The 22,642-nt window shown below is 47.9% G+C and overlaps 4 protein-coding genes across 4 annotated transcripts; 2 read left to right on the forward strand and 2 right to left on the reverse strand.

Annotated features, from left to right (window-relative positions):
* Positions 1–4,366: 4,366 nt before the first annotated feature.
* LOC311320453 (histone H3.2-like) lies at positions 4,367–4,777 on the reverse strand (the record flags this gene model as incomplete). Its single annotated transcript, XM_084452201.1, has 1 exon — positions 4,367–4,777. One exon carries the CDS (start codon positions 4,775–4,777, stop codon positions 4,367–4,369), a length of 411 nt encoding a protein of 136 aa, XP_084308327.1.
* Positions 4,778–5,050: 273 nt separating this feature from the next.
* LOC311320498 (histone H2A-like) lies at positions 5,051–5,437 on the forward strand (the record flags this gene model as incomplete). Its single annotated transcript, XM_084452260.1, has 1 exon — positions 5,051–5,437. The coding sequence occupies one exon, from the start codon at positions 5,051–5,053 to the stop codon at positions 5,435–5,437; it is 387 nt and encodes a 128-aa protein (XP_084308386.1).
* A 15,384-nt stretch (positions 5,438–20,821) lies between these two features.
* On the forward strand, positions 20,822–21,199 carry LOC311320142 (histone H2B-like; the record flags this gene model as incomplete). The annotated part of the gene is made up of 1 exon (XM_084451819.1): positions 20,822–21,199. The coding sequence occupies one exon, from the start codon at positions 20,822–20,824 to the stop codon at positions 21,197–21,199; it is 378 nt and encodes a 125-aa protein (XP_084307945.1).
* Positions 21,200–22,027: 828 nt separating this feature from the next.
* Positions 22,028–22,438, reverse strand: LOC311320081 (histone H3.2; the record flags this gene model as incomplete). Its single annotated transcript, XM_084451739.1, has 1 exon — positions 22,028–22,438. One exon carries the CDS (start codon positions 22,436–22,438, stop codon positions 22,028–22,030), a length of 411 nt encoding a protein of 136 aa, XP_084307865.1.
* Between the last annotated feature and the right edge of the window lie 204 nt (positions 22,439–22,642).

Below are 22,642 nucleotides of genomic sequence, written 5' to 3' on the forward strand. Positions count from 1 at the left end.
TGATGCATAGTCAGTTGTCTATTGTATAGACAAGGTGTCACGTGTTCACTTGTTGGTCCAGGGGGTGGCATGTGTGCCATTGTTATAATTAGAGTGAGGGCCTATGTATAGTACAACCAGAGTACTTTAAACAACTGACTGCACCACTGTACACTCGAACCAACACCTGACAACACTTGAGCAATTGAACACCTCGTCTATACAATAGACAACTGACTTTGCACTACTGTACACTAGCACTTGAATCAACACCTGACAACACTTGAGCAATTGAACACCTTGTCTATACAATAGAGAACTTACTCTGCACTACTGTACAGTATACTTGACATGTTATTGTAATTGCACTGCCTGTATCATGGACACAGTAACAGCCATCCATGATCAGATACTGCTGTCTGACCATGGCCTGTCCGGGTGGGGCTTGCACCTGAAAACCATCTTTGGGGGGGCTGGACATCAGCGTTGCACAGCAGCCGACACCTGACTGATGTTGCATCACAGTGTTCTCTGGCCTCAACCACACCAGGCATCCCAGCATCAAATCTGCAACAGAACAGAAGGGAGATAGTGCATTAAAATATTGGCCACAAATAAAATACAACCATACCATGTCCATTAAATGGAATCGCTAATACATGACAATCATAATTACCTGAAGTGCTGGTAACTCAATGTTTGGGAGCTTTTTGAAATAGCTACTCAGATGCTGGTGCCAGTTGTAGCTTTCAACAAGCACTGTGCCGTCCTCAAGTCCGACAAGCTGTGGGATGTTGACTTTCTTCACAGGAGCGCTGTCTCTCACCACCCCAGCAATGTCAGTAAAAGTCTCCACTCTGGTCTTCCTATAGTGCTGCTTGATCAAGCCAAAGCACCAGTCAGGGGCAAACGTGGTGTGGCCTGAAATCAGGAAGTGTAGGTCCAGCTTCAGGTGAAGCTTGTGCATGGTCTGCCAAGCACAGTACCACAGCACAAAGTTGTTCTTGTTTTGTCCACTGCAGTTGTCACAATGAAGGTCCACATGTGTTTCTCCAACTCCATAGTTGTTGAAGAAACGTAGTTGATGACTGCATTGCTGCTCTTGATGCCATCCCTGTGTTGATCAGGTAGTTCACTTGCTTTTATGGTACCTAAATAGAAAAAAGCTCAATTAATGAACAGAAATACTGATCAGAAGCCATATTACAAGAAATTCCTAACTTGCAGATCCCATCATAATTGTAGGTTATGGGTTACAATTTGCTTAAAACCTACTGGAGAAAAACATCCTCTCTTAATCCCTTCACTTTAAACTTAAGACATAATTACATACATGCAGGGGTCAACATTAACTTTCTAGCTCTCCAGCCAAATGTCTGTACATTTAAGCTGCATAATAACATGATATGGTGGTGAATAAAAACAGTTGTCAGAGCAGATTCCTGGTGCCACAGCACAGGTGGTGTTGTAGTCCTATCCCCAACTGAAAATATTGATCTAGTGATTAGTCAACCCATTGCTAAATCACAAACTACTAAGTTATCCCATAGGAATGAGCCTATAACCATACCAGCTGGGCAAGTTGACTTTGCTAGCTACCTAACCTAGCCCTAATGATATTGCCCTGCTCGATTGCTATGCAACATATCAACTGACCAGTTGTTAAATGTATTTCACAACACTGGTTATTCTACTCACGAGACAGTCCCAGTCAGCTGACGTTGCTTGCTGTGTGAATAGTTTTGCTACGTACGTTGAGGCAAGTGTTGGTGACAAGGACTAGCTAGCTTGTAGTAGCTAACCTTAGCCAAAGCACTTTGTGAGAACGTGCACAGTATCTCCAACTCCTCGGGCCTTGTGTTAGGTAGCTAACACTAGCTAGCGTGTTAGCTAGCACTAGCTAACGTTAGCTAGCTATCATTGGGCTTCATTTCCTGAAGGCTCATGCCAGACAACAGTCTGGCCTAGTAAGGAGAGGCGCTCATATTTACAAGTGTCAGATAAACATGAAACTTCACTTGCCTCAGCAAAATGGTCTATTTTAACAAATGCTGGGTTTTGAAGCCTCGGCGCTACCAATAAATAACTTATTTAGACACGTTCTGTCCGAGTGAAATTATTTTTCCGAGGTAGTCTTCTTCTGTGGTTGGTGGCAATGCTTTGAAGCTTCAACCCAGCATTTGTTAAAATAGACCCTTTTGCTTAGGTAAGTGAAGTTTCATGTTTATCTGACACTTGTAGGCTAAATATGAGCGCCTCTCCTAACTAGGCCGACACCGATTTATTTTGACGGAAAAGTGAATGCACCAGCAAAGGACTGTTGACAACGGGACTGAGAAGGGCTACATTTCAACCAGACATTCCAGTGAAACCAGATAGTCAAAATAACTTACCTGATATAAAATGGGCACCACAAATGCAGGCATTTCTGATGATTTCCTCAGTCCAGTCCGTACGCTTAATAATGACGATTTCGTCTATCTTCCTTTGCTACTGTAGTGAAACCAGGTAGTCAAAATAACTTACCTGATATAAAATGGGCACCGCAAACGCAGGCATTTCTGATGATTTCCTCAGTCCAGTCCGTACACTTAATAATGGCGATTTCGTCTGTCTTCCTCTGCTACGGTTTCAAGAATGCTCGCGCATAGGCTACTTGTGCTGACTAGGCAGTAAAAGGGTCTATAATTAACAAATATGACCCACGCTCGTTACATAACTTCTACAACATCCGGTGACAAAATATGTTATGGTACCTTGGTATGTCCACACCAAGGATCGCTGTGATAGGCAGCGCACTATCCACTCTGCCACCGCTGACCTGGGAATTCTGTGGAGTCTTTTGGTTTTGATGTTCTGGGACTACTGCCTCTTGTGGTAGTGTAACAGAGTTAAAAATTCCCTTTATTATTCATTATTTCTAATCTGTATTTGTGTCTTTTATTTATCATTTAACAATCCTGTAATGTGTTTATGTGAATTTTATTCGAATTGAGCAACCCCCAGACAGTATTTGTTATTTTGGAGCAGTCTGTAGAGTTTTGATTCACTGCACTTTGGTTATCACACTTTATGTCCCTGGAGTTTTGCCGTCTCCCTGCAGCAGATTTGAGTCTCTTTGCTGCAGGTAGGCTGTCATTGAAGTCATAAGAGTCTTTATTTTATTAATCTTTGCTAAATATAGATAATTTGACACGACATTTAAGTTGCGATTTGTAGTGCATAATGCTTAACATCAGTTTTACTACGTGCCCTGATGATATCTGATAGTCAGTTTTTTTTGACTGATGGCAATAGATATCTTAATGTGTAATTTCACCACGTTCTAGAATAGCTAGCTGCCGCTCCAGGCATTCTATCGTTGTCATGTGACTCATGGAAAGCTGTTCAGAAAGATGCACTCGGTTTTTAGGGAAAAACGTATTCATTATTTTATTTTGCTCATTTAGTCTTGCCAGTGCAGTGATCAACAGAAGACAAATGTGTGTTTGCTTGTCTTCTCCAGGTATGTGGCTCCATATAACTACTTGTAAATATGTTCTTTCTGAGAGCGTTTTAGCTCGCTACTGCCTGAGCACTGTTGCACTTCATACTTTGTCCAGCAGGTGGTGCTAGTTTACGACTTTTGTTTTAAGTCATGTTTTAATTTAATTGTACCTTTCACTATAGGAAAGATGAAAAACATTGTCTTGTGGTGTTGAAGACATGTATTTAACATGTATATGTTGTGGAGACTTTACAAAAGCAGATTTGAGTCTCTTTGCTGCAGACTTGCCAGTGCAGTGATTAACAGAAGACAAATGTGTGTTTGCTTGTCTTCTCCAGATTTGCTACAGTGAAATAAATTCTTCAGAGGAACACAGTCATCACTGTCCATGCCCTAAACCACGTCCATTACAGTAGCAGCAATGGAATTGCAGGTCAACAACACAACAGAAAGAAAGAAGCACAGACAAAAAGGATTCCCTCTCCTTGGTGCGTCGGCTTACAGCCGTCACACAAAAAAACAACCTTCAAGGTGGTTTTCCTATCAAGCTGTAGTAGTTTCTAATGCTTGTGTACCATTACCGCCTGAGGGCGCTAGAGAACAGTGGAGGGGAGTTTAATAAAGACGATGAATGGCAGCTGCAATTCACCCTGGCAAATACTTTTGATTCTTTAAAAATGCACAACCAACCTTTGCTGCATACGTTGTCACCAGTGTTTTAACAAACTTCATTTTTTCCCCCCTCTGAAGGGTGGGACGAGACCACTAAAAGTGTCAAGACAAATATCGATTGTGCAAGTTACAATGGGAAGACATTGGCTTGATTAATAGAGATAATGAGGCGGCTCTTAAAAGAGCCTTTGGTGGGGTGTTGAAATAATAAAGCAACTCAGGCAATCCTTAGGCGCGCTCTCCGCGAATTCGGCGGGCCAACTGGATATCTTTGGGCATGATGGTCACTCTCTTGGCGTGGATGGCGCACAGATTGGTGTCCTCGAACAGGCCAACAAGGTATGCCTCGCTGGCCTCCTGCAGTGCCACCACAGCCGAACTCTGGAAGCGCAAGTCAGTCTTGAAGTCCTGAGCGATTTCCCTCACCAGGCGCTGGAAGGGCAACTTCCGAATCAACAGCTCAGTAGACTTCTGGTAACGACGGATCTCTCTCAGGGCTACTGTGCCAGGCCTGTAACGATGGGGCTTCTTCACACCGCCGGTGGCTGGTGCGCTCTTACGAGCCGCCTTGGTGGCGAGCTGCTTCCTCGGGGCTTTACCCCCGGTGGATTTGCGGGCGGTTTGCTTGGTTCGGGCCATGGTGTCAGCTTTCTTCCCAGCAAATCAGTTTGATGTCGAAAAAGGGCAATGCTAAAACTTTATACCGTCCGCAGTCGTGCGCTGATTGGACGGCCTCTCTGGGCGGCTTCATTGGCTGGCTGGCTGTCGCATTCTTCTCCGGTGACCATTAACACGGGGCCCGGATTGGATAAGACGATAAAGGGCAAATGAGCGCCAGTTTACGCAAGATATAAAAATCCGACCGCCGTCATATAACCCCACTCTGATTCTGAATTACTTAAAAGATTGAAGATGAGCGGAAGAGGCAAAACAGGAGGAAAAGCCAGGGCTAAGGCCAAGAGTAGATCATCTCGCGCCGGACTCCAATTCCCCGTGGGCCGTGTTCACAGACTACTCCGCAAGGGAAATTATGCTCAGCGTGTGGGAGCTGGCGCACCGGTCTACCTGGCCGCTGTTCTCGAGTACCTGACTGCTGAAATCCTGGAGTTGGCTGGCAACGCTGCCCGCGACAACAAGAAGACTCGTATCATTCCCCGTCACCTTCAGCTGGCTGTCCGCAACGACGAGGAGCTCAACAAGCTACTCGGAGGCGTGACGATTGCCCAGGGCGGCGTGCTGCCCAACATCCAGGCAGTGCTACTTCCCAAGAAGACCGAGAAAGCTGTCAAAACCAAGTAAAGTTTTTGCTGAGGCTCATCGTCTCCCAACAACCACAAAGGCTCTTTTAAGAGCCACTCACTTCACTCCTTAAAAAGCGCGAAATGCATTTCCATTATCCTGAATGGTTTGTACCACTCGAGGACCTGCAATGTGGGGCACCTTCCAAGTAAACTACATTCACCCATAGGCTGATGTGTCTCAAGACACTAGTCCTGTTTAGTTCAACCTGCTGCTATTGTGGAAGGTATTTTATTTTAAAGTGCTATTATAGTTGTTTAAACACAAGGCCTGCTTTTTTTAGGCCTAGTTAAGCTTCAATACTGCTGTACACTCTGTACTTTTCCAGAATACAGTATGCATGAAAAGTTGTTATTATCTATGTTCCAGTAGCAGATAAGTTGACTGCCAAGGACACCTCACAATGAAAAGCCTGTTGAAATTGTAACTAACAGAACACCTTATCCACATCGGCCGAATGGAAAACGACAGTAGTGAGCTCATATGACAAAACATTTAGATAGAAGTTTCAACCAATCAGGTACTCATACATGTAGTCACGCGGTGTGGAATAGCATAGCATCTCATAGTAGCCTAGCCGTAGCCTAGCCTAGCATATATATATGCTGTCCCGACACTTGAGTCGCGGCGGCTTGCTCAGACACACCTATGTTTCTGTGTAACCGTCCCTTTTGCTGCAAACTGTAATGTATTAAAAGTAAGTTCTTTTATTCTATTCTGTTGTATTTCTCGTCCTCATTTGACAAGGTTGTGTGGTTGTGTTGACTCCTACGAGGGGAACCCTGTGGTACTGGCGATTTCAATCTGGAGTGTTATAATAGTCTTTTGTGAGTGTCCAAACGTCATAGGTCAACCGAATCCAGCCACCACATTTCACTGGTGTCCAGAAGTGGGATTCCAGCTGATCTGCCCGTCTGAGTGAACCTCCGTTGGGACTGATCACCCTTCACGCATCCACTTCATAGCCAAGCCGTCGACGGACGAGGTTGAGGGCGGACGCAGGGTCGCTCAGACCGGGCAGGGACGCCTGGAATCCATCGATAGGAGGACAGCCAACCAACACAACTAGAGGATTTTGCTTTTCTGACATTTTAAGTAAGTTCCAAACGTACACCAATTGTTCACAGAGTTAAAAATTCCTTTTTAATGAGAGTATATACCTAGGGCTACGCTTGTTGACGTACGGCATAGGATATAAGAGATTATTAAGGTCCACACATACACATTGGTTGCCACGGTGAGGTTTTAATGCTAGCTACATTATTAACTACAAAGTCCGTCCATAGACCAAGAATTCCCGCACCCAAAACACCGGTTAGGCTCACAGAGAAGTGCTGCGCCTGTGTTTAACATTTTAGTTGTTGAAGAATTATTCTTTTGGTTGGGTTTTCAAATTCATTGACTGTGTGAAGTGTTTTATCCGAGCGGTGCGAAATAGAACCATAACGACTCCGATATTAAACAGTGTTGCTGTTCCACATAAGGTGTTCCCTGTTAAACATACTTGTTACATAAAGTACGTTCCCTATTCTGACTAAGGTACCATTCTGTTACTATTCTACTACTACTGTTATACTACTATTACTATTACTATTACTACTTGTTAAAGAAGTGTGATTGAAGTGACTGTTGTGTTGTGCACAGTAGAGACCTAAGGTGCTTGAAATATGGGTTCAAACGTAGGTAAAACACTCGGTGATTTCTGCTCCGAGAGTAGATGCTATGCCTATATGAGGGACACGCAAGGCGCCCGTAGCGTGATCGGCCTCCACAACCTCGATAAGGTAGGCTGGCCCGCTAACGGTACATTTTCAATGTGTGTGATAAGAGGAGTGAAGGATAAAGTGGAACAGATGACAGAGAAGGAAAGGAAAAAATGTAAGTTAGAGAGCGATGTTTGTGCGGTTCTCGGTCTCTGGGAAAAAGAGGCTAAGAACCATCAAAAGGGATGTGAATTAACACTTTTTTCCAGTCAGGGGGGAGATACGGTTGTGTCGTTTCTAACTGATCAGGCTCGCAGAGACGATGAATATAGCCCGTTCGCCGCACCAGCCCCGCTGCAGCAACCTCCACAGCACCAACCACCTCCACAGGAGGCACCAGCCAACCGCACATCAGTGCCCCCTCTCTACTCCAATCTCTCTCTCTCCGTCCAGGCACCAGCCCCGCTGCAGCCAGCTGCGCAACAGTCATCTCCACCCGCCTACCAGCAAGGGGCGTACCAGGCCGCGGCACCACTACAATCGGGGCCGCCATCAATACCCACCGATGAGGCAGCCATCAAACTCATCACCAACTACATAAAAAAAAAGTAAACTATCTGAGGACAATTTTAACAAATTAATGACATCTCGTAACCTCTCTCCAGCGCCACAGACACCCGCCCCAAGGGCCCCACAGGCCGCGTCCACACCCCACTCAGGGGGTGCCTGCGGCGGCCCTGAAGACTCCGACACCGGGTTCGGAGCATCCGTGTCAGCCGTGGAAGAAGAGGAGGAGGCAGAGGAGGGCCAGTTCCCGATGATCGAGCTACCCAATGCTAACGGAACAATGAGTCTCGTCCATCGAGCCATGTCTCCCAGTGACATTCATGACATGATACTTCAACTACCCCCACTGAAAAGTGATTCTGAAGGGTATGCCAGACAACTAACCAGACTTTCTAGTGATTGCCTCCTCACTATCCAGGACCTCGTGCGCATCATCTACAAAACCGCTGGACCAGGGGAGCTGTGGGACCGGCTGAACCTCCGGGTGTTCCGGGTCGTACAGCCAGGCACCAACTGGGTCGAAGCCCCAGGAACCAGCGTGGCCAACTACCAAATGCACCGGCTCCTGAGGGACCTCCGCCAGAACCTGGTTCTCATCTGGCCCGTCAGCAGAGACCCCACAAAGGTAACCAATTGTGTACAGGAAGCCGAGGAGCCGGTGACGACCTACATCGAGAGGCTGAAGAAGAGCATCGCTGATCACTTCCGTATGAACGACCAAATGGAGGGGTATGGATCCACGCTCGTGGGCATGGCCCTAAAGGGGATGAAGCCCGCCCTCTCACAGCGGGTGACCCAGACCTGGATTGGCTATGACGACAACCCCACTGCCAACGACCTCATCAGACACACCGAGAAGCAGCAGAACGCGAAGGATGCCGAGGCTGTCGAGCAGGAGAAAAAGAAGGAGGCCAAAAACAAGGCAAGTCTGAACACTGCACTAACTATGGTTATGTCTGATGCTCATGCCAGGCTCCACGACCCGCCCAGGGAGCCACGCCAGCAGCCAACGGTGCAGTGGAAGGAGCGGACCAGGAGCGGGCCACCGAGAGGCCAGTATGGACCAATGAGGTGCTTTAACTGTAAGGAGGAGGGCCACATGGTTCGGGACTGTCCATATCCAGAGACGGAGCAGCAGAAGGAGTGGAGGAGGAGGCACCAGAACCGCGAAGGAGACCCAGGTAGAGCAGGGAGAGGGCCCTTCCAGGTTCATAGCGATGTGTTACAGTACAAGCAGGACCGTCCAAGGCAGAACCAAGGACCCGGAGGATCAGGAGACACCTGGAGACCAGCCAACCGCAATGACCTTGCATGATGGGGCGAGGAGGCCAGGGAGGGAGTCTGTGATGATTGGCACGACTCGACCGTTCCTCCCTTTTCCGATAAGGCTGAAGGTACATCTAGCACTGACACACACAATGAGGGAGTTTACATTATGATTGAGGGAGCACACAGACGATTGCCCACTGTTCTTTTGACAATCGAAGGTCAGGACATAATGTTTCTTGTTGACTCCGGTGCTACCACTTCTGTGTTATGTGCTAACCAATGTAATTTCAGACCTACACTGTCGGGAGATACCAGAACCACTAGAAGCGCGTCTGGGGCCTCCACAACTGAACCACTCACTGTACCAATAAAATGCACGTTTCACACTGATTCAGCATCAATTGATTTTGAGCATTCATTTATGTTTAGCAAAGGGTGTCCCATGAATTTGCTGGCCAGGGACATCATGTGTAAACTCAACCTAAATTTAGTAGTTACAGATGCCGGAGTCAAAGCACACATACCACACCCAGACACAGACACAGAGTTCAGGCTCATGCTAGATGAACAGGACCGGTTTGCCCTGGTCCTGGAGTTAGCAGAGGAGGACGGGGACTTGCTGGCACATATGGTTAATAATTTTAGGGAGGACATGACTGTAGATCCACCTATCTGCACTGTACAAACACCCCATGTTACGATGCAGGTTACAGCAAGCAAAGAGGAAGTTGAAGAATGGGTAAGGGATGTAGATGGAGCAGGTCCCCAGCTAGGCACAGGCAGGATTAACAGCATCTATTTCAGCAACTCTATCACCACAGCAGGAGTCACCCTAGGAGACGCCGAGGCACACGACTATGTGGCCGCCGTCCAGGAGGGGGTGCCCCATGTTTCTCTCACCAAAGGGCGGACGGATGCATGGGTTAGTCTAGGAGGCTTCATAGGGGCCTGTGAATGGCTGTGGAGCACGGGTAAACATGAAAAGGAGGGTTACACTCAGTTCGGTGAGGTAACCTCCCTATTGATGTATGGTGAACTTGTATATAGATTGAAACTGTTTGAACCCATGAGGTTGACCATGACCCGAGATGTAATGGCAATTTTTGATCCACAGTACCTGATGACCGAGGAGGAACCAGCCGATGTAGGGGAAATGTTAGCCACGCTACCCCACTGCATCTGGGCATCAGGGAAGTATGATGTAGGGAAAGTCAGGTCAGCCACCCCAGTGGTGGTATCCAACAGAGACGGAGGGGCCCAGGCGCCCGGAGTTCAGGTAAAGCAGTACCCCATCTCAAAGGAGGCAGAAGAAGGGGTAAGGCCGGTGCTGGAAGAGCTGTTAAAAGCGGGGGTGATTGTAGACCTACCACAAGGAAGCCCTGTTAATACACCCATCTTCCCAGTAAAAAAGCACCAGGAAGGAGCTGAAAAAGGCTTGGGAGGAGCTGAGGTCCGCGCTCACCACCGCACCGTGTCTTGGGGACCAGGACCCCACCAAGCAGTACGACCTGTTCGTCGATGGGAGTGGTAAGCATGTGAGGTGTGTGCTGACCCAGAGGTATGGGGGAAGACACCGACCAATCGCTTACTTCTCACAGGCGTTCTCTGCTGTCGAGCTGGGGCTCCCTGGGTGCACGAGGGCCGTGGTGGCGTGCAACATCGCTCTGGTAAAGTGTGCTCCGATTGTAGGATACTGTAAAGTTGTCATTCAGGCCCCGCATGCGGTGGCGGCGATCCTTAACTCTTCGGAGCAAGGCTGTCTTAGTACTGCCCGTGTTCAGCGGTACGAAAGTTCTCTCTTGAGTCAGTCCAACGTGTCAGTTGTCCGCTGTACCACACTTAACCCTGCAACCCTTCTCCCAGATGTCGACCTGGCGGAGGTGGAGCACGACTGCGTGGTACGAGTGGACGAAGAGTGCAAACCAAGGGCAGATTTGAAGGACGTGCCCCTGGAGGGCGCGCGTGCACTTTACTGTGATGGTTCTGCTTCCATTGATCCCAATACAGGTCATAAACATGTGGGTTTTGCAGTTGTTTCCGACACAGAGATAGTGACCAGTGGCAGGCTACAGGACACTTGGTCGGCACAACAGGCAGAGTTGTGGGCCCTCACCCAGGCGTGTGAGGCATCACGTGGTAACAAGGTCACCATTTACATGGATAGCAAGTACGCATGGGGAGTGGGACACAGTTTCGGGGCCCTATGGGCCAAAAGGGGTTACAAAACATCAGCAGGCACCAACATCAAGAATAGGGAACTGATTGACGGCCTACTCGCAGCTATGCTGCTACCCTCGCAGCTGGCGGTAGTCAAGGTCATGGCACACACCAATGCAACAGACACAGCATCAAAGGGCAACCAGCGGGCCGATGAGGAGGCCAAGCGAGCGGCTGGTTACCACCTGACAGCTAACCCTAATTCTCTCTCCAATTGTGACACTTGCTTTCTCTCGCAGGAACCAGAGGAGCTGACGGAGGAGGATCCAGTTGAGGGACAGGACTGTTTGGTGGCTGCAGGATCGAGTGTGCTTAGGAGAATGTACAGGACTGATCTGGGCCCTGTGGAAGCCTCCCTATGGGAGGAAGAGGGCTGCACGAAAACAGACGGTATCTGGAGGGCAGCAGACGGTAGACCGTGCATGCCGAGAAAACATTACACATATTACTGTCATGTTGCTCACGGACGTGGTCACGTGAGCAAAGGGGGGATTAGTCAGATCCTTACCCGATCATGGTACTGCCCAAGCATCACACAAACAGCAGAGAAAATTTGTCAATGTTGCATCACATGTGCCCGATACAATGTATCTAGGGGCCTCAAAAACACACCAGGACACCATGGGGGTCTAGCCCAGGGTGTAGGAGCTCATCTAATGCTTGATTTTGTGCACCTTACTCCTGCAGCCGGCAAGAACGTGGCGTGGTGGTCGTGGACATGTACAGTAAGTGGGTGGAGGCTTACCCAATGAAACGGGAGACAGCACGAGGAGTGGCTGAGGCACTGTGCAGAGGTTGGTTCCCCACATTTGGCTTACCCAAGAAAATCTCCTCAGACAACGGCAGCCCGTTCGTCAGTGAGATACTGGCACACGCCACACAACTGTTGGGAATAGAGCTCAAAACACACTGTAGCTATCACCCACAGTCGGCAGGACAGGTAGAAAGATCCAATGGAACCCTCAAGAGCAGGCTCGCCAAACTCATGTCTGAAACCGGTCAGAATTGGGTCAAGTGCCTGCCCCTCGCTCTGCTGTCCATGAGAACCACGCCAAGGTCAGGGACACCTCTGACACCTTTTGAATGCATGTTTGGCCGTCCCCCATACACAGGAGCGGACCCACCAGCGGACCTGGTACCACCACCCAATGCATGTGAATTCGCTGTATGTCTGTCTAAACAATTCTCTGTCATCAGATCCACTCTCACAGCCCAGGCATACGACCCAGCACCAGAACCAAACAACCCCATCAGCCCAGGATCCTTTGTGCTCATCCGAGCGTTCGGCCGCACTAAGTGGACCGACCCCCGGTGGAGAGGCCCATACGAGGTCATCCTCGCCACCCCAACAGCCGTCCGAGTGAACGAGAGACCAACCTGGGTACACACAGCACATGTGAAGCGTTGGAGAGGGGAAGACATCCCAGAGGAAACCACCAGAGACTTCCCATCGTGTGAGCCAGAGTCACCCACAAAGGGGGGACCCGACACCCCACAAACTGACATTCCTTCTGTTCCCAGTTTTTCCCCTGTCAAGGAAGAACAACCAGTCCCAGAGCCCGCGGACCCAGAGGAGGTCCCAGAAGAGGAGGAGCCACCACCTAGGAGACCCCAGAGAGAGCGAAAGCCACCCGCTCACTTATCCCAATATGAATGAAAGTAAGCTCATCGTTGCCACCGCCATACTATTTACCACTCTGTCATTCATCAACACCGGTGCCGAGGCCAGACAAACGTTCCATTGTGAGGAGGGGAGGGAGTGTGAAATTAACATTTGCGGATACTGGTACTCTTACTATGGGAGGGCGTTCCCCGTGTACCTCTGTATAGAACCATGCAGCATTAAGTGTGATGTGTTCCGGTCAACAGGGACGATCGACGGAGTGGGGTCCCGAGAATGTAGCGAATCCTACCGGAGAGGCATGCACTATGCAGATGTTCCGCAGGTAAAATTCCGAGGCGGGTCTACGAGAGGAGAGATCAGCCAGACGGATAATTGCGTTACCTGGACCCTGACCCCAAGACGGGGCGATGGAGGGGACTATCAGGCGGGGGTAGACATATGGGGAGAAGACCCCATGGAGCGATTCCAACTCATAGTAAGACCTCGACCCACCACTGCCATCGAGAAAATCAATCAGGCCGCACAAGCAGGGAAAAACAGTGTAAACATACAGGTGACAAACGGAGAGGAGGAGGCCGAATTTCTCTCCAGTAATCATGATCCCCTAGTAGGTACAGACCACCATGGACCCACCCAGGAGGCCAGAAGCGCCCTTCGCCGCTGCGGAGGAAACATGGCCTGCGCCCGAGCTGTCCTCATCAGTCAAGTCCACAACGGACCCTGCTGGGTGTGCCACGAGGGAGTCAGGACGGACTCCTTCGAGGGCATCAGCAGCAAAGATGTGAACTTCAGCAACACTGGTAATTGCACTACACCATTTGACATTCTAAGTTTTCTCTCAATTGACCAAATGATCAGGAACAACGTAACCAGCCCACCTCCAGTAACCTGTCAGCACCAGAACGAGCCAACATCCGACGTCCGGAGACGCCGCCGAGTGACCCGGAAAAACGCACCAGTGTGTCTCTGCCAACACGACCCCAAAGCACCACTGTTGGGATGGTCTCAGTGCGCCACCAATATCCATGTCGACGCCCATAACCCCAACTGCACGGTAACCTATCGGAATGTCACACACAATGTAACCTGTCCTTGGGGACTTATATCCACTCCTAAAAGCATGCTGGCGTATGGGTGGGTTTGTGGAGAAAGACACAGATACACCCTAGGACCAGCAGGAACCTGGAGGGGATGCTGCTACCCAGGACTCCTGAAACCCAAAAGTAACATCCATCCAGCCAATCCAACTGGCCCAGATGGTAATTGGTTGGTATGGCTATGCAGTAAAGTGACCTGATGCGCACCGGCTGCGTCTCATCTGGGCTGGTTAGGAGGAGTCTCTCAGCAACACTTATGTTGTTGTTCCCTTTGAGGAGTTATGAGTTGGACTCGTTGTACATGGGTTGAGGGTTGAATGCCTGGAGACCGTGCATTGTTGTTGAGGCAGTGACCTGCATGCTAGCTCCCTAGGGTCTCGTCATTCAGATTGTGCCACAGCTTGTTGTTCTCATTCAATAATCTCCTTTCTTTGTACAAATCAAACCAGATGAAATCGCCTAAAAAAGCACAAAAGCACATTGGTTACAAAGGAGGGCAAAAAGTGAAACATAGCCTGACAATCACAACACACGCTATTTTTCTTTTTACTTAATTTGATGACCTGACTATATAAATCTCTTCGTCGTGTAATTGAATAGACTATTGTGCCATGAGAATTACGCAAAGCTTAACAATTTGAAGAAGCCTATCTTAGACTATAGGTAGGCTCCTACTGAAGATTTACACCTTACACTTCACATGGAAGGTGCTTATTGTTGAGTGATCAATTGAGCAAAACTCTTTCTGGGCTGTTCTTTACTAAACTAGCCTACCTGGCTTGAATATGCGTGTTTGAGGCAAAATTAAATGAATTTGGCATAGTTTCTGAAAATGCACCGTTCTTTGCATTCCCAAGAGACCGCGTTTCCCAGATTTGCCGAATTTCTCCGCACTACGACGCTTCTAAAGGTATACCTTGGCGAAATGACAGTGTTTCCTACGAGTGTTTCCCAGACTATCCCTTAGCGTGCGCGTGAAGATACATCGTTAGGTCCATCCCAAGATACATCGTTAGAGGAGCTTTCCCTGGGCGCGGTGCTGAAAAAAGAATGAATCGATGCCGCACACATCGATGGCCATTCGTAAAGTCACTGAAATGACGTGACAATATAATACGTGTTGTGTAAATCATTGTCATTGCAGCCTAATATTACCAGAAATTAAGTCCTGCTCCCGAAGCTAATCTGCGAATATATCTAAGAGTCAAGGCGAGCCCGCGTGATAGTCACAATGCATAGCCTACTATTGCATCAAAGTTAATATACCAGCAATAACATGGATCGGATCGGGTCATATAAGCCTCGTCTGGGATGTCTTGAAAGCGCATGAAAAAATACATGAATAGGCAGTGATGATCGCAAAATGAACACCAATTTAATCATCACACAAACTAAGGTTTAATGCTCATATGAATAGCACCTGTGTCAGTAGCATTCCCATGTTAGAATCCACGCGGATACGATGACTAATTTAATCTATCAGGCACCGGTGTTGGCGCATGTGGCCTATAAAAAAAACAAGGGTAACTGCACATATTGAGCGACATGGCAGATATGAAGAGGAAGCGTGTGATAGCGTTCACCAAAGAATAACTAGTGATCATGCTGGACGAGGTGGAGCAACCGAAGGCCGTCCTGTTTGGCGGCTACCAGTAGGGCCTATGCACAACTCCAGTAGGCTACTTCCTGAAATTAGACATGCTTCTCTATTTCCTGACCTACACTTTGGATGAAATGATTATTCAGGAATTCCTGAATAATCATTTCATCTAATAGTGTAAGACAGGAAATAAAGAAGCATGTCTAATTTCAGGAAGTAGCATACTGGAGTTGTGCATATAGCCCATTGAAGAAGGCTGCATGGGCGAGCATTGCAGCGCGGATGGCTGCTTCCACTCCTGGGCCACCCAGGGAGTGGACAGTCGTCAGCAAGAAATGGCAGGACTTCGCCAGTCAGGCCAAAAGCCGGGTGGCGGCAGTGCGCCGAGAGGCAGAGCACCGTGCCTTCCCTCACCCCGGAGGAGGAGAAGGCCCTATCGATCATCGGCCTCACAGCCTCCCAAGGCATCACTGGTGGCCTTGATTTGGAGTCTGGAGAGGGCCCCTCCAACATCCAGCCCTCAGCTGAATCACTCCAAGCCTCCCAGCCCTCAGCTGAATCACCCCAAGCCTCCCAGTCCTCTGGAGAGGAGACCCCAGCGCAGTCAGACTGCTCCACCCCGTCGACACGCTCTCCCCACACACCCCATGACTCCCCCCCCCCCCCCCCCCCGCCCCCATGAGAGGCAGCTGAACACCACGGATGCGAGGTGCGACTGCAGCGAGGAGCTCCTGGAGGTGGGGAGGCAGAGGCTGGGTGTGCAGCGTGAGAGGCTGGACCTGCAGAACAGGCAGCAGGCCCTAGCAGAGGCACAGTTTGTGTGGCCCTCCATATCAGTGCCCATCATTCTGCCAACTCCAGGTAGGCTAAGTGTGTATTTTGTATACTCTGTCTATTCACATTCTGAATGCATTCCATTCAATGTCACTAATTGAATTTTCCTCCCTTGCAGATGATGCAGATGCCTGAGACACACTGCACACACTCACCACACACACTACATACACTTACCACACACTGCCCACCCACCACAGTACACTGCGCACACACACTACATACACTCACCACACCACTCATCCTTCCTACGTGTTGCTACCTTGTCGTGGTGGGAAGGCTTGTGTGCCTCCATGACCATGAAGGCTATATTGGAGGGGGGTCACCCCCCAGCAGGTTCAACCATGCCGGGCAGGTTCAGGGTAGAGGCCAGACGAAAAGCAACAACTGGCCCTCCAGGTTGGGGGTTGGGCATGGGTCTAACAACCCCACCCCGGAAAAAGACCGCCTGTTACAGGACAAAAGTCTGAAGAACAAACCTGCCCATGTTTTTTCCCAACCAATATTAAACAAGTTCCCTTTATCCTGTATATTTGTTGTTTCTTGCCACATTACAACAGTATAGGTTTTGAAGAAGGCACACAATATAACAAACAGCATTTGTAAGATCACTAAATACTGTGTGAATCTGTTAGCAAAGTACACTATAAGGACAACAGTATTGGGCCACCTACACATTACACCTATAGCAACTTTCATGACATCCCATTCTAAATGAATAGGCATCATATGGAGTTGGTCCCCCCTGTGCAGCTATAACAGCCTCCACTGTTCTGGGAAGGCTTTCTTCAATATTCTGGAGTGTGTGAGGATATTTGACTATTCATCTAGATGGCCTCATTGGATTAATCAATTCGTCAGGATATCTGTCTGACAATATATAAAGACAGACAGAAAAGTCATGTCATCAAATTATCCCTTTACATAAGAAAATGTTGTTGTTGTTCACAAAGTGGATTATATTAGGGTATGGATAGTCCGTATATGTTGCTTGGCTCAATAAAAGTTTTAAAAACAACATTCCCATGATGTGTTCTGTAGGCTGACATTATTTTCATCATTCAAGTTAATTGTATTTTGTGTACACTATGTGAATCGCGCAGGTAGGATAGATAGATGTGCGCTGTATTGCAACTCTCCTTTTTCAAAGTGTAATTTCGCTCGAATCGAGCTAAAACTATGACGGGATGAACGGAGCGCATCGCCAAGGTACACTAACGATGGGGTCCGACCGCCCTTCGTAACGTATCCCTTGGCTGTGGTATACCTTGGCTAAGAAGGCTCTGGGAAACAGCGCTTCGGCTCCAAGGAAGGCTAACGATGTATCTTCGGAAGGTACATCGTAAGGGCGATTTACGATGTACCTTGGGTGGAGCTGTTTCCCAGAGCCTTCGTAGCCAAGGTATACCTTGGCTTAGGAAGGTTCTGGGAAACGCATCGCCACCTAGAGGTGGAGCTAACGACGTTCTTAAAGGATTAACATGGTCATTTTCACTTTTTTTGAGTTTGAACGTGCTATTTGCACAATAGGACATAGAAGAAACACAATAAAAACATTAAATATATCCGTTTTGTCGTTTTTGAGAAACTGGAAGCGTAACATTTTCAGTCCAATTTGACTCGGGGTAAAAATACTCCGAATTCGTGACGTTTTTCCCATTCTTGGCGTCACCCTAAAGTTTGAAAAACCCTCCTCCACTCCCCTGCACCCGCCTCCAACAGAAACCTGTCTGCCTCCCGCACCTGCTGTCTTTGCGCCGTTTCACCATCTATCGAACACGGTAAGGCAGCTCTGAACCCTTTCTCATCTTGAGAACAATTGAATAGTTGCAGTCTCAATGATGACCACCTCTTATTTTAATATAATTTGTACATTTTATAGTCCTAATTGTATTGGTGGTTGTCATACAAATTGGGAAGTTTTTAACCATGATCGTGTCTGATTAGTAGCCAACCTAGCTAATGTTAGATAAACGAACCATAACGTTAGCTGTAATTGGCAACAGTTTTTAAAAAGCTGTCTGATCCAGCTAGCTATCTGTCTTTATCCAGCATGTTGATGTTAGCTAGCCTAATGTTTGGAATGTCAGCTAGCTGTGTTAATTATCCTAGCATGCTAACGTTAGCTCTCAATGCATTTGCTTTTGGTAACGTTAGCCGTCCTGTGCAATGGCAGAGACACAGCGCACCATGATACTGTACTCTTCCCTGGCATAAAATCTACTTGCACCAGGTGCAAACTGTGCTGTAAGGTTTCCGAAGCGATAGCCTACCATAACTGTTGTGAGCGTGCTTGTATATAGGCCAATACAATAGGCAAAGTTACGAAGTCAAAGTTGGATATAAGTCAGTTTGTCTCCACAAGAATCTCCCGATTATCTCTCGCTCAAACTTAATTCGATATAATTTAAATTTACTGATAAATAGCCTATTGTTGTAATTTATGCTGTTTTGCATATGCAAAATATCGATGCTATTACTAATCGCTTTTATAATTTGTCCCCTTTTCTTGTAACCAGATCATAGCTACATTTCCAATACTGGGACTCGGGAGGTCCAGGTCCCGCGCTTCAGGGCTCGAGGTGTGCAGGTCCTGGAGGGCAGGTTGCAGCCAATGTCACCTATTGATATTATAAATATGTTACAACACCCCCTGTTTTATGAGAAAGTAGTCTATGTCTTAATTTAATGTCATGTTGTATGCGCAACAATTACCTCGGAAAATAAAGACGTAGTCCTACAGTACCCGTGCGGGTTTTTGTCATTTATTTATTCTCACATTGAGATCTTAACTTGATCAAACACCTGTGTACTGAATCGTTTGTCCTAAGGTCTTGTATTGCAGCGTTGTGATGCGCATATAGAGGCTATTGTGCAAAAATTATGACTACATTTCAGGGTGGGTGGAGGTGAAGATATTAAGTCAAGTTATTATGTTCCTTTCATAATTTACAACTCCAAATAATTGTAATTCTGCAAAACATTCTGAAAGTTGTGTAAACCTTATCATCACTGTGGCATCTGCTCCACATAATGTTGATCATCCCAGCACCTCGATCCGACCCAACTTCAGGAAGCATTGCGCATTTTGGGATTAAACAGCTCCAGTAGATATATTATATTATAACCAGAGGGCATTACAATAACATTCAAAACGAGATCTATTGACTGCATGACCTGTTAGTCTCCAGACTCCGGAGTAGGCTATACCCCTTGACCGCTGCGCTCACGGAGTCGTGGTGCACGGCCCGCTATCTCCAAACGCATGCAGTCTCCCACATAATTCGGGGTAGGATAAGTAGGCTACATGTAGGCTACATCCTCTCCCCCTTTCTGTAAAGCGCACATTGTGTTGCCTTTGTATATGAAACAAGCTATAATGATTGAATTGATCTGACTAATAATCAGTTATTGCGGTGGTATTCCACTCAATTCCTTTATATCACCACAACTGACAGATGTTCCCAGAACAGTAACGTTTCAGTGTTCAACTGGCTTTGTTGGACACCTAAGATAAATAACGTTAGACTGGTGAACAATGCGGATTTTATGTCGGTTTCACAGCGCAAATGATCTGTCTTCTGGTAAGACCCACAGTTGCAATTATTTGACTAACTAGGTCTATACTGTTCGTAGCTGGCTGAAAGCTAGTCTAATAGCCCAAGCCTCCAAGCTTGCGTGGCCGGCTGCAGGGTGCTTTTCCTCTGTCGCGGGGGAGACGTGTCGTCGTTATACTTTTATCGTACTTTTCCCAAATTGGCCTAATGCAAATTCGAGGATACGGCCTGTTAGGTAGCGTGTATCTTTATAATGTTTGGGGGTTAATATAATATTAAGGACTTTGTAAATGCCCCTGGTTAGCAGCTAGAAAAATGGCTATTGATCTGGCTGTTGCGCGATCTAGCTCTTGTGTTGTTTAGCTCGGAGCGGTGGTAGCTATGGTAACGGGGCACACGCCTGTCAATCATAATGATTCCAGTTGGTCATTTGCTCAGAGAACTGTCAATCAGTTGTAATGAATCACGCCCAGTTTTGAGTGAGTGAACTTTTTGAGTGGCAGATTCAGACCTCTAAAAACATGTTTTAAAAGAATTTGTATGGATGAATTCTGAAATAGTTAAACACATGTGTTTTGTTGTTGCCTAAAGATACCTGGAAAGTGTTATATTGAACCACCATGTTAATCCTTTAAGAAGCACGTAGCGCTACGATGCCTTAACGATGCCTCTGGGAAACGAGGCCGCCGGACCTCTGCCTGACGTTGTGAGCAGTAGGCTACAAAAAATAAAAAGGGCAGACGGAGGGGCGTCCCGGCATGTGCAATTGATTTGGGTCGCTGGTGAAACGAGGGCGTCAAGCTCAACGCAGATAATAGAGGGAGCCTTGCCTAAATATTTGCATACCCATCTATATATAGTGGATGGATACCAGCAGCTTCCTACAGTCTTTCCTGTCAGGCAACGACGAATCGAGATGCCTGAGCCTGCCGCGAAGTCCGCGCCCAAGAAGGGCTCCAAGAAAGCCGTCTCCAAGACCGCTGCCAAAGGCGGCAAGAAGCGTAGAAAGTCAAGGAAGGAGAGCTACGCCATCTACGTGTACAAAGTCCTGAAACAGGTCCACCCCGACACCGGTATTTCCTCCAAGGCGATGGGGATCATGAATTCCTTTGTGAACGACATCTTCGAGCGCATTGCCGGAGAGTCCTCTCGCCTGGCTCACTACAACAAGCGTTCCACCATCACCTCCAGGGAGATCCAGACCGCCGTGCGCCTGCTGCTCCCCGGCGAGCTGGCCAAGCACGCCGTGTCCGAGGGCACCAAGGCAGTGACCAAGTACACCAGCTCCAAGTAGAGGCTGCTTTCCACGGCTCCAAACTACCCCAAAGGTTCTTTTAAGAGCCACCCACATTTTCTGTAAAATAATGCAATTCCATGGAAAAAGCTTGTGTAGTCAATCGCCGTCATTTTCGCATAGCTTGTATGCGCTGAGAACATGCCTTAAGTGGTCCTGGCCTTTTGTTGTCCAACCTGCTTAAATCCTAGGCTGTAGAACTGCCTCATTGAGTTGTGTAAGTTCACACGTAATAGATATTTGATGTACTGGTTTGTTTAGTTGTGAACGGTGAGCTTGCTGAACGCAAGCACAATGTAATGAATCTTACAATATGAAAGTGACTTTTCCCCAAAATACAAATGGCCTAGGTCTGAAACACCAAGCGGGTAAAACGAGTCACGAGACCAAAAAAGAAACTTCAAGGTGCTTTCCTATCAAGCTGTAGTAGTTTCTAATGCTTGTGTACCTTTACAGCCTGAGGGCGCTAGAGAACAGTGAGGTACAACCGCGTTGGAACGTACTGTGGAGGGGAGTTCGACGATGAAAGGCAGCTGCAATTCACCCTGGCAAATGCTTTTGATTCTTTAAAAATGCACAACCAACCTTTGCTGCACACTGTCACCAGTGTTTTAACAAACTTCGTTTTTTCCCCCTCTGAAGGCTGTAAGCAAAGGTGGGAGGAGACCACTAAAGGTGGTTTATAAAGTCTCAAGACAAATATCGAAACAAACCCCATAATGTTTAAGTTACAATGGGAAGACATTGGCTTGATTAATAGATAAAATGAGGTGGCTCTTAAAAGAGCCTTTGGTGGGGTATTGAAATGCTAAAGCAACTCAGGTCATCTTAGGCGCGCTCTCCGCGAATGCGGCGGGCCAGCTGGATATCTTTGGGCATGATGGTCACTCTCTTGGCGTGGATGGCGCACAGATTGGTGTCCTCGAACAGGCCGACCAGGTATGCCTCGCTGGCCTCCTGCAGTGCCATCACAGCAGAGCTCTGGAAGCGCAAGTCGGTCTTGAAGTCCTGAGCGATCTCCCTCACCAGGCGCTGGAAGGGCAACTTCCGGATCAACAGCTCGGTTGATTTCTGGTAACGACGGATCTCTCTCAGGGCTACTGTGCCTGGCCTGTAACGATGAGGCTTCTTCACACCACCGGTGGCTGGTGCACTCTTACGAGCTGCCTTGGTGGCGAGCTGCTTCCTAGGAGCTTTGCCACCGGTGGATTTACGGGCGGTTTGCTTGGTTCGAGCCATAACACTTCTTTCCTTCTCTGCGAGTTGGGAGTTCTATCTCGAGAAAAGGCTACGTACAAGTTTATACCGCCGCCCGCAGCCATGCGCTGATTGGACGGCCTCTCCGTGCGGCTTTATTGGCTGGCTGTCGCCTCCTTCTCCGGTGGCCATTGGACACGCAGACTGGTGTCAAGCGTGCCTAAAATTCAAATCCTAAGGGCCACC

This window comes from Borostomias antarcticus, assembly GCF_949987555.1.
Source record: "Borostomias antarcticus genome assembly, chromosome: 17".
Lineage (NCBI taxonomy): Eukaryota > Metazoa > Chordata > Actinopteri > Stomiiformes > Stomiidae > Borostomias > Borostomias antarcticus.